The 12,623-nt window shown below is 34.5% G+C and overlaps 2 protein-coding genes across 2 annotated transcripts in view; one reads left to right on the top strand and one right to left on the bottom strand.

The window, feature by feature from the left end:
* Nucleotides 1–1,443: 1,443 nt before the first annotated feature.
* On the top strand, nt 1,444–4,139 carry LOC141338009 (uncharacterized). Its single transcript, XM_073843581.1, has 5 exons — nt 1,444–1,492; nt 2,816–3,130; nt 3,445–3,744; nt 3,885–3,980; nt 4,102–4,139. Exons 1-5 carry the CDS (start codon nt 1,444–1,446, stop codon nt 4,137–4,139), a joined length of 798 nt encoding a protein of 265 aa, XP_073699682.1.
* Nucleotides 4,140–11,074: 6,935 nt separating this feature from the next.
* LOC141338008 (uncharacterized) overlaps nt 11,075–12,623 on the bottom strand; it is a 45,297-nt gene continuing 43,748 nt past the window's right edge. Inside the window, exons 32-33 of the mRNA XM_073843580.1 lie at nt 12,003–12,176; nt 11,075–11,240 (exon numbers count right to left, since the gene is read on the bottom strand). Of these exons, the coding sequence (XP_073699681.1) occupies nt 11,075–11,240; nt 12,003–12,176 (340 nt within the window). The remainder of the gene's footprint in view (nt 11,241–12,002; nt 12,177–12,623) is intronic.

The following is a 12,623-nucleotide window of genomic DNA, read 5'->3' as shown; positions in this document are numbered from 1 at the left end:
ATGCAATGCAGTAAACAAATTTCAGTACCTTATTTTATGGCAACAAAATAATGTAATACATTACATTATTTAATACCATTAAATATGAAGTGTCTTACATGTTATTTTATTACATGACTTGTTTTACTAAGAATTTGGTTAATCAGACCAATACGATATTTTGATTATAAGGAAAAAAATTGTAATGGGAATAATTAAATGTCTAGGAATGTATAAAATTGATCCTAGATCAGGTGAAAACCACATATAGACTGCCTTGGTATTTAGCTACTGCACCCGACTGCTCAATCTGACACAGCAGCCTTGCCGTTGCAACAATTTTTTTGCCACATGAGCAAGTCTAACAAAAATACAGTTTCCTTAACTGTTTTTGGATATCAGACAAAACGCTACTGACCCAAGACTCCACCATGGTTCTTTCATCCTTCGGCTCCAAGGTGGACTTTCAGGCCTTTGGCTTGAGCCCTAAACCTCATTGACTCCAATAGCTGCTCCATCAATCTGGTTCCACTCTGGTTATTTGTTCTTCTGATTCTACCTTGGCCCCCCACCTTTGTTCAGTCTTCAGATTCACCAACTCTACTATTAACATCAGCTTCACAGACTCCACCTGTTTTGTGTATTCTATTGAGTTCAGGCCTGTTATGTTTAAGTTATTCAAGGATGTTAGTTTGCAATCTCTCTTCCTTTGTTTCTTCATGTTTACTCATTAAATTCACAAGTGTGTTGTTTAGCTCCTTCCTGTTTTTGAAGTAAAGAAAGCATTCTAAATTTTGATGAGTTGAATATGATCATAGTCTAAAAAGCTGCTCATAGTAGCAGGACAGGAAGAAGCTCTTTACCTACAAACTAAAACACATGCAATGCATGCCCACACTCACCTACAAGATGTTTGTCCACCCAACAGATCAAACCACATGTCTGTAGAAAACCGACCACAGCAGCTTTCAGTTTGACTCAAGCTGAACTTCAGTAACACTGGTACTGTGAGGTGGCAGACTTTTTTTTTTTTTTCTATTTTGGTTTTAACATTCACAAAAAAATAAAATCACTAGAGTTAGGCTTTACGACATTTCCAGAAAAGTCAGGACATTTTGTAAAATGCAAATAAATCAATTTGTTAATACTTATTCACCTTTATTTAACTGACAAAAGGACAAACAACAGACGTCCAATACATTCACTGACCAAATCAATTGTATTTTGTACATTAAACCATATTTTGATACAGTTTAGATAGTAAATGAGAAAAATAAAGGATATTTCACACATTATAAACAGTTAAAGTTCTAATAACAGCCAGATGAACTATAATATCATGCAAACGTAGGGTGTGAACGAGGAGGGTCAAACTCTGTCGTAGGAGGATTCACACACATTTACAGTTCTGCTGTTGGTTTAGCAGGTGGTATTATTTAATCAGACACAGGACGACTGAAGAAAATGTTTCACATGTTTGTTTTGTTCTGTTTGTGCTGTTGGAGTCGAACTGGTAAGTTATACAACATTTTTATGGATTATTTTTATTTATTTATTTGTTTCCATTTCATATTAATAAAGCTGCTGCTACTGTTCAAATTGAGATTATTTCATCGGAAGCTCTCTGTACCAGATAAATCATGATTATTGTGAAATATACTGACGTCCATGTCTTTTTAGAATTTTAAATTGAAATTTCCAGATCTAGAAATATCATGACAATAAAATGTCATGGAAACTAATCCATAAATAAATCATACAGTGAATGTGAATGCCTGCGAATGAAGGCAGATAAAAGCCAAACACTTTGCATTCAGATAACAGGCTTTTTTATGTATATGGAAACCCATTAGTCAAAATGCATTAACAACAACAACAACAACAAAAAGAAGTACTAAACATATCTGGCACAATTACACTTTTTGTAATAATTTGTAATAATTTGCATTCATTTGTTTCATAAATGTTGAACACTGATTTTCCTCTACAACAAATAAAAAATAAAATAAAGATGTTTTGTGAGTTTTATCTTGAATTAAGTTTAGCTGATAAATGTACCTTAACTTTAATCTTTGAAATGAGCAGACTTACATTTAAACCATCATTTACATGTGTATTTAAGATAGATTGACTTGACTTGACCATGTTACTTTAAACTCCTTAAGGAAGTCGCATACGTGCAAAAGTTGTTGCTGTTTTTGGAAACCTGTTTGCTTTGAGTTTATGTGAGGCTAATGCATTTAGGTTATTAGTGTATTAATTAGCTTGGAATATTTCGTATACAAATCCAATGTATTACTTGTGATGTATTATGTGCTTGCTTAAAATTGACATTTGTGAAAGTAACAATAAATACAGTAATAATAATTACTGCATAAGAGTAATGGCATTATGCTATAACCTCTCACTTATTCATAAATCCATGCTGCCATATTCATTAATTTATATTTTAAATGTATTTCCAGGCAATCCGTAAGCGCTTAAAAGTTTTCAGTTTCTCTGTAATGGTTGAGATTAACACTTTACAGCAGTTTATAAAGGCAGTTGATATTTTACACATTTATTTTTCTTTATCTTTCTCAAATTAATGTCCACATGGCAGTCATATACAGCATTAAAATAATATATTTATTGTAATCCTTTCTGGTGCAACTCACCCTAAATGTGTGGCTCTCACACATCCGTATATGAGTCCGTATATCTCACCTTTCATTTTATTTTGTGTCTCTGCTGGTTTTCTGGATGTTCTCAACTTCACATGTAAACAACACAGCTCATTTCATGCTTTGTAAAGCGTTAGAAGCCTTAATCTGTGTAAAATATCTTTGTTCATCAGGTGTGTTTGGGGAGTCAGTGTCAGTAACAGAGGGAGATTCTGTTACTCTACACACTGATGCTATTCAAATACGTGAAGACGACGATATACTGTGGAAATTTGGGGCTGAAAAGTCTCAAATAGCTAAAATGAAGAAAAAGAAGCAAATCTTCAACACATCAGATGTTCCTGATGGGAGATTCAGAAACAGACTGAAGATAGACAATCAAACTGGATCTCTGACCATCACAAACATCACAAAGGAGCATGCTGGAGTTTATCAACTAGAAATAGCTGGAGCGAAAAAATCATCAAAAACATTTTACGTTTCTGTTGGTGAGTATAGAGCAGGGATAGGAGTGACGCTGTCCTGCAGAGTTTAGTTCCAACCGTGAATAATAATAAATATATAATCTTCAAGACATTGGTTAGCTTGTTCAGCCAAAGTTGCCTATCCCTGGTATAAATACATAATTTATCCAAACATGCACATATTCTATATACATTAATTAATTTTATAGTTTGAGATGACAGACACATTCAGTGACTATCGACACACTAAACATCCACTCAACACAAAATCTTTTACACCGATTCACAGTAATTTACAACCTCCAAAGTAGACTGACTGTTGTGTTCATATTTTTCAGCTCGTCTACCTGTTCCTGTAATCAGTCATCACTCTTCAAACTGTTCTTCATCTTCATCATCATCACAGCAGAATTGTTCATTGTTGTGTTCAGTGGTGAATGTGAGTGATGTGACTCTCTCCTGGTACAAAGGAAACAGTTTATTGTCCAGCATCAGTGTGTCTGATCTCAGCATCAGTCTCTCTCTACCTCTGGAGGTGGACTATCAGGATAAAAACACCTACAGCTGTGTGCTCAACAATAGCATCAGAAACCAGACCAGACATCTAGACATCAGCAAACTCTGTCACTTATATTCAGGTACGGCACATGATAAATGTTTACTTACTGACTTCATCTCTGTCTTCTGTTTTAGACCAGACTGATTAAGTTAAATACGTTATTGACTGTCTTACTATTATACTTTCCTTCAGTTTCCCCAGTCTCAGTCTCTCTGAAAGTACTGATCTCTGCTGCTGTTGCTGGATCTCTGCTAATTGTCACTGCAGGCGTGATCTTCTGGATCTGCAGGAAATATAGAAAAACTGATCAAGAAGGCAAGTGTTACCTTCTGCTTTTAAATAATACTTTAAAATTATGCTCAAAATATCTGAGTCATCTGATGGCCTCAATTTATAATTTTCTATAAGTTTTCTCCATTTTAACATAATCCTACAGGTGTAAAGATGCAGCTGGCACTCAAATTAAAATCATAATGAATGAGGACTTTTATTGTGCTAGTTGGGCCTAAATGCTGATTAAATAGAAAGAATGTAATATACTTTTGTTGAAATATCCCAACAGGCTCGATTTATGTGTAAACAACGTCTCTCTAAATTTTATGACAAAAAACATGTTCCGTTGTGTTGCAACACGGTCTCACCCCAAGTCGTCACATATTGCCGTTTGGTCAGGACCCCTTGGCGTCGCATTTTGACGCACAGGGTATCCCTTCAACGTCATTTATGGACGTGAAGGGTCCTCCACTGCTTTAAATAAAAAACCCTTGGCGTCAATAAGCTGACGGGAAAGGCACTGTGAATTTTATTGTTTAGATTAATAGATATATTGGGTAATAATATTGCCATTATTGCATATGTATTGGGGTGTTATTTTTCAATGCAAACAGTCACAAGTTTTATTTATATTACACTATATTTACACATTTACGAGCACGTAACCCAACCCCTGCCCCTAAACCTAACCATTTGTCAATAAAACATAGATACAACAGGCAGATACAACTACAGTCACAATTTATTGAAAAAATATGAATATTCCAAGTCTTCCGTTCCGAGGCAAAACGATTGATTTTTGAGAGGATGAGACGCGATCGCCGTCTCTGTCCGCTGTAAAGAATTCAAAAAATGCCGCCAGACAGCAGAAGCATTACGTCAGCCTTGGTTGTGAAATTCTATTGGCTCTTGTGTGTCTCGTGACCGATTACGTCATGCTAATGCTCGGGCGTATCTTTTTGAATAAGAACGTTAACGAAGTGGGATAAATTTTAGCGATTAAAACCTTATGTTTTACTTTCTTCTTCGAATAAAGATATCGTATGGCTTCAGAAGACTTGGAATGCAACACGACTTGTTTGTAATGCTTTTTTACTGCTTGTTTATGGTCAGTTTTTGCAATTAATACATGTGACTGTACTTATATTTGCCTGTGCTTTGTATTGTTCAGAAGTTGGTAGGTTTAGGGTAGGGGTGGGTTTAGGTGCTCCAGTCAAAGTATAAATTTATATAAAATTGTTTACATTTTTACAAATGCATGCAAACCAGTAAGACAAAACAGTGGAGGACCCTTCACGTCAAAATACTACGCTAAAGGGGTACCTTAAGCGTCAAAATGCGACGCCAAGGGGTCCTGACCAAACGGCAATATGTGACGACTTGGGGTGAGACCGTGTTGTCCTTTAATAACCTTTTGTGTGTGGAAAAAATGTATTAATTTTATCAAATGTATTAAAATGTTACATTTGTTAATGCCATTTTTTTTAAAACTGCGGTGTTAAATATTTATTGCCTTTGAGTTTGAAAGGTTATAATGCATTTTATTGCTGAAACAGTTGAGACTTCTGAAGAAGAGATCACTTACACTGAGCCGACATACAACAAAAGAAACTCACAGGAATTGGTAAGAAATTGCATTGTTTACTTTTGAGTTTATTTCAATAATTTTAGCTGAGAGTCAGATGTTGATCCCAACACTAAGGAAATGCTCTAGTAAACCACAATAAAGACATAGAAATTTGATTGAAATGATGACATTTAAGTAATAATATTTTTTTTAATAATAATTGTTATATAAAAAGTGAAAAATACAACATACTATAAGTCAAAATGGTTAATAAGTGTGATTTTTAATTTAATTTTTTTTTTATTATGTGATTTTGTAATTTCATATATATATATATATATATATATATATGTGTGTGTGTGTGTGTGTGTGTGTGTGTGTGTGTGTGTGTGTGTGTGTGTGGGTGTGTTTGCGTGTGTATAATCACAGTGCATCACATTTATTTTTGTTAACATCGTATCATGTGTTCTGCATTTTTTTTTTTACAGAAAGTTAAAGAGGATGATCATGTAGATTATGCACCCATAATGACAAGACGATGATCAAACATCAATGTTTTTCTTAGTACAAGAGGATTGTGTAATCATGTTCACAAGGAACCTTGAGCAAAAACCAAGAGTCAGTGGTTGAGTTTTGAGTTCACCATGTTGCATCTGGTGTACTAAAACTTTCAAAAGACTTTACCTTGTAATATAAGGACTTTGTTTTAATATTTATTATTATGTAACACATTTTGTAAAACAATTTTATTTTATTTTTTTACAAATTATGTAAAGAATTATAGCCTATTGAAACATTTAATTATTATTATTTTATTTTCATTTTAAATCAAAAGGGCAAAAATGGTACGAACTACTCATCAAAAGGAATGGAGACCCCACTGTGGTATTGAATTTTTACATCTCTACAGAAATGCGGTTAGATCTGCTGGTACAAAAAAAAAAGCTAGTGCATGAGAATGTGCATACTGCTCACTGTTTGTGTTTGATGTTTGTTTGTGAGTGTTTGAGGTGTGAAAACTGTCTGTCAATCACGTGTGGTCGAAAGTTTTTTTTTTCCATTCTTGTTCACATGAAACCGTCGACTTCTGCTCTATAATAGAAAACACTTTACTACATAATACTGAACTTATCAATGCTTTACTCCTCAAAGTGGTCTCAATTCAAGCTGAGATATTACAGAAATAGGAAAATATCAAATACTTCGTGGGCAAATGCATCATGATTGTATATCATGCATAACACTCCAGTTAACCAGGTCATTTCCAGCTAAAGACTTCTTTCTGAACGGAACTATTATTCATACCTTTTTTTCTTATAAAGGCCATATTCTTTTTTTTCTTTAGGTCATTTAAAAAAAAATGCATGCAATGTGAAACTGATAATTTAATTTTGATGTATTTAGTTGTCAGTTTTGCGATATGATGTAATTTGACACTGGTGGGTGTGGCCACACGTCAATAGAGACAGAGCGCCACGCATCATAATCTAAAGGCCAGGCCCACCGAAGGGAAAACAACGCTTTCCATCGACTTTGTATTGAGTTAAGCTACCTCCTTGTCATTTCTGACTTATAACAAAAAAACAGAACAATTTCTAAAAGCTTATATGAGACAAGGTGTACTGTAAACAAGATAAAAAACCCACACAACTACGTTTTTATAAGCTGTCGACTATAAAGAAAAAAAAAAAACGAGAGTTATAAGTCTGAAATGACAAGGAGGCAGCTTCCCGCCAAACAAGGTCAATGGAGAGCACGCCCCGGTGTGGGTGTGGCCTAATGCGCTCTGTCTCTATTGAGATCTCGCTCGGGGTTAGATAGAATATCATTAACATTTATTGAAGACTATGCAAACACTACATATTATTGTGACAAATGGTGTTGCTACTTAATAAAAAACATGCAAAAAATAAAATGTTTAAAAATCCTGTAAATTGCATGACCCACTTGGAGCATGTTCATGTTTGACTCTTAATTCATTCCATGCGCAAAAAGCTCATTAAAGAGCCAAAGTGAACCCTGAAAAGCCTGACCTCCGTCAATTATCTGTCCACATCATAGTACACAAGTTTTTATATTCGTGTTTTTTTTTTTTGTTTTTTTTGTTTTTTTTTGCATTTAGAACATTTTCTCACCCTTATTTTTGGCACCTAAAATCTACGACTTTATTTATATACAATAGCTCTGTTATCACAACACAAAACACAGTAAGTATATATTTTGTCATTTCATTAAGTTTAGGCTTTGTAATCTGTTCTGTGACTGTGACAGATGGGTCTGGTTTACAAAAAAATCCTTCACAATTCAATAAAAATACTGCTTTAAGCTTCAGCCATATTAAGAGACTCTAAATCAAAATATGTAATTGTCACGTTGAAATAGGCATTCGCCATCCCCACACATAATTTAATAGAAAGTGTGTATAACCAGAGCACAGACAGCCATCTAGTGTTTAAAATAAGACTCACAGCTACTACCATCTTCAGGCGCTTTTTTTTTCTTAATTGTTACATTGTTACTTTGTAGAGTTAAGGTAAAGCTGTGAAGTGTGAAGAGCAGAGTGCTGCTTCAGCTGTTTTATTTTGTATATAACTTATTAAACTGGGAATAAAATGATGATAAATAAATAAAAATCATATTCATTAATATACTACATTTATGTCACAGCCACAACTTGGACTAGAATGAATTTATGAATGGCATCCAGTAGATCACTGCACGCATTTGTGAATTGTGCAATATTTTTAGCGTCAAGACATGCTGACAACCCACAAATACGTGGTCTCCACCCACCGTCTACTCTAGCCAATCAGATAACAGCCACATTTTGCTGACCAATCGTAGCTTACATCGTTAGGAGGATGTACTGACGACTTTGTGAGTTGGTAATTTGATGGTACTAAAATTAGGGGCATATGTTGTAGTTAAGTTGCCAGTAGGTCATGAAGTTACCAATATACTTTGTAGAAATGCAATGGGCCAAGGAGAGGCACATCTCTGCTGTAACTTTGCTTGCGGGTGTCACTGTTGGACAGTGTTACTTAAAACTAGTGACTTTTAAACTATTAATGTCATATTTAGTATTTATGTATGTATTTATTTATTTATGTCTCCATTGCCGTTTGAAAATGAAACATCACATGGAGCTTGTTGCAGTGTCTTCCGACGCGTCAATCAAATTTCAACAAATGTAGCAGGGAACCTGGGCTTTATACAGAAAAGTCCCTATTTACAGTAAACACACAGCATACTGCAATATAGTAGGAGTTGTATGGTAGTATGCTGTTCCGAACACAGCTTCTGCACTGATTTCAGTGTGCTTGAGTTATTTTAAATAGGCTATTTAGCAGATTCTGTAAACGGAACGTATTGCATGCATATTATGCACAGTATACTGGATACTGCAGAAATAGTAAGAGGAGTATGATAGAATAGCATTCTAAACACAGCAAGGCTGAAATTGTTGCTTGTACTTCTCATAATGCGATGTGTGTTGACCTCTAGTGGTGAGCTTGAGAAACGCAGGTGAGCTTTTTATTTTCAAGTCCACAACCCTACACAGAAAAATCTTGGCATCTACTACTGCTTTATCTCCAATTATACTAATAGCGGAAATAAATACTGGAAAAAATACTGAAATAATGAACTTGTCAAACAAATTAAAATGATCAAGTTCTTACAATGCAATGCAAGCAATACACAATTTAACACACTACAATACAATCAACAGAAGATTAAAACCACTAAACTTAAACCATATTCTAGAATTGGAATATTTTAACTGGTGACTGAATGCACATAATACATACATTCTCTTAACAGGTAAAGATTGGGCTGGGCTGGTGTGGGAGAACAGATTCATCCACACCTCATTCATCTGTCAAAGCTTTGTCTTATGTACAAAGACATTTGTCATAAGAAAGAACTTACAAATACAGGTTAATAAACATATTCTGTATATAAAATGTAAGAGAAATGTAATTTAAAACATACATGAATGTAAAAAAAAAAAAATCCTAACCTACATAAGCTACAGAAAACAACTTACTTTTGCATTGGAAAAATAAGATGGAAAAAAGAAATATAAATATAATGCAGGACCACTGATCTATATAAATGATTCTACTATAGATCAGTGCATAATCTTGATTTGAATTGTGCACATGTAGCCCACATCAATTTAATTTTCATTTTACACTTTAAGGTCATTCCATAAACAATATATTATCATTGTGCTAAATTACACTCACAGTCATGGTTAGCAAAATTTTAAATGCTTCATTACGGATGAGTTCAATCGAAACATCATGATTGAGGCCGTATCCTATGGATTTATATCTAGCCAATCCACCTTATTTGAGCACTCATTAGCCTCGTCTCCCTTCTCTGTTTCACCTGTAAAACATGCAAAATGTCATTTAAATAAATACAAAAGCAACATTACACCTCAACATTACATGTTTCTATTAATGCTGCATTATTTAATTTGAAGGTCTAATCCTTTTCCATCTGTATGCATTAGTGTTCATTTTTAAATAGTAATGTATAAGAGCTATAGCAACTTTAGATTTGAAGCTGTATTGGCTGCACGTATGCCATTGTTTGTATTTACTGCTTGCTGATTATTCCTCAACAAAATTACAATCACATATGCATTCATAACAATTCTATAGTGAGAAACTTCTGAGGATACCTCATCTGATGGTGACTTACCTTGTTCCATTGATTTCACAGGCTCCTCATAAGCTGCATTTCTAACAGCACTATAGTGAGAATCTTCTGAGGATTCCTCATCTGATGGTGACCTTTCTTGTTCCGTTGATTTCACAGGTTCCTCTTGAGCTGCATTTATAATGGTACTATAGTAAGAACCTTCTGAAGATTCCTCATCTGATGTTGACTCTGCTTGTTCCGTTAATTTTACAGGTTCCTCTTGAGCTGCACTTGTAACAGTACTATATTGAGAATCTTCTGAGGATTCCTCATCTGATGGTGACTCTCTTTGTTCTGTTGTTTTTACAGGTTCCTCTTGAGCTGATTTTATAACAGTACTATAGTGAGAACCTTCTGAGGATTCCTCATCTGATGGTGACTCTCCTTGTTCTGTTGTTTTTACAGGTTCCTCTTGAGCTGCATTTGTAACAGTACTATAGTGAGAACCTTCTGAGAATTCCTCATCTGATGGTGACTCTCCTTGTTCTGTTGATTTCACAGGTTTCTCTTGAGCTTTAGGACGAGTTAACCATCCACCAATACTACTAATGATATTAACATTGCTCCAGCTGAGCCAATATTCTTTCTCCAGGCTGTAAGGAGGAACCAGAAGAGAACAACAGTGGTCATTAGAAAAAGTTACAAATTTGCTGTAGTTACTATATTACAACTAATTTAAGTACAACGTGTAATAGACTATAACAAACATTGCATTTCCAAATCAAATTAGTTACTGATTTTGCATTGTTTGGCAGATACGCAATATTTGTGTTCACAGTCTAAAACGTTTTAAAACAAATTACATTTCCATCGTTGTCTGTTTGTGGATGTTTGACGGCAACATAAGGATGTTTACTCACCTCAGATTACAGTTTGAATCTCGTAGCACGTCAATGAGCTGCTTTTTGGTGTTTCCTATATTATTGTTACTCAGATCAAGTTCTTTTAAAAACTCCAATGCTTTTGTCTTGGCCAAAGACTGAGTTAAATGGTCAACATCTGTAATTCCACAGTCATTTAGACTAGAGAGAGAAGAAGAAATATCATTTTTATGTTTCATGTTTGACTTTTCTCAGCAAAATTTTGGAAGAAAAAAAATCACAGGCATCTCAGTGGGAATTTTTGTTGAGGAATTTCGCCTGATGGATTTCAAGTGGCATAGGATTTTCTACTGAATTTAGATTTGACAAGGAAAATTTGCATAATTGACCAACAGAATTTGCTTCAGTGAACTTTTTGTGGCTAAAGCCTTGTTTTGCTAATCCAATGGACGTCCATCAGTTGAAACTGCACTATACAATAAATGAGGCTATCATTCAAGCAGTGTATTCTCAGCCACTTCATAAAGTTCTAATTTGTTTAAGAATACAAAGCTGCAGAATAAAAAGCCGTTTGGAAAATGGTTCTTACTTTTTTATGTCTGCAGAATTTTGCCATGCAAAATACATCATAATGTGATTGCACCTTATTGCATGATAGATAAAATCCAGCCAATTCATAAAATACCCAAATATTTTAAATGCATAAAGTTGTGCTCTACATTGTCAAATGGTTTAAAATGTTAAGATAAAGGGCAGTTTAAAAATCATTAAATGCAAAATAAATAAAGGCACCATCGAAGTGTCTGCAGGAACACACATTGACTCTTCTTCAACTTAATATATATTCCTCCACTAGAAGGAATTATTTTCCACAAATATGGTAGAAATTGAGTAAAAGTTTCAGTTAAAATTGCAGTGTTGTGATTTTAAGCATTGTGATTTTTGCATGGGAATATTCCTCACCTCAACCGCTTTAGTTTACAGCGTGAATTACTCAGTATTTCGCACAAGATCTCCACTCCTTTGTTTTCTATTTTGTTCTGACTGAAGTTTAGCTCTCTCAGGTGTGAAAGGTTTAAAGACAGGGATGGAGACAGGATGACACACTGTTTCTCTGTAATTTTGCATCCACACAGACTGAAGACAGAACCAGAAAGAACAATTAATCAGATTCATGTTCATGTGTGAGTTAAATTCATCCTGACTAAGCACAATACATGCTGCAACCTTAATTATAGAAGCAAAAACCAATCTATAACAAAGATTTGAAGATACTAGTTACAATCCAAGTCTGGAGCATCTTTAATTGGACAAATAATGCTTGTGAATTGCAACTCAATGTCAGAGCTGCCTAACTTTTTAATGCTATTTTTGTTTTCAACTGTCAAACAACAGTGACACACTACAGTGTGACACTTTTTTAACCCCATTATTTTAAGTGGGGTTGAGTTTTGACATAATTAGTGATGTTTGTTCTGTTAAAATGAATGCCTGTAACCTATACACCAGTTGTCAACTCAAATTATCAATGCCTGAGGTTGGTTATGCAAAAAACACAAACACGTGTTTTCTTAGCTAACTTTA

The sequence above is a fragment of the Garra rufa genome, chromosome 7, assembly GCF_049309525.1.
Source record: "Garra rufa chromosome 7, GarRuf1.0, whole genome shotgun sequence".
NCBI classification, from domain to species: domain Eukaryota; kingdom Metazoa; phylum Chordata; class Actinopteri; order Cypriniformes; family Cyprinidae; genus Garra; species Garra rufa.
This window is presented reverse-complemented; position numbering and strand designations above follow the sequence as displayed.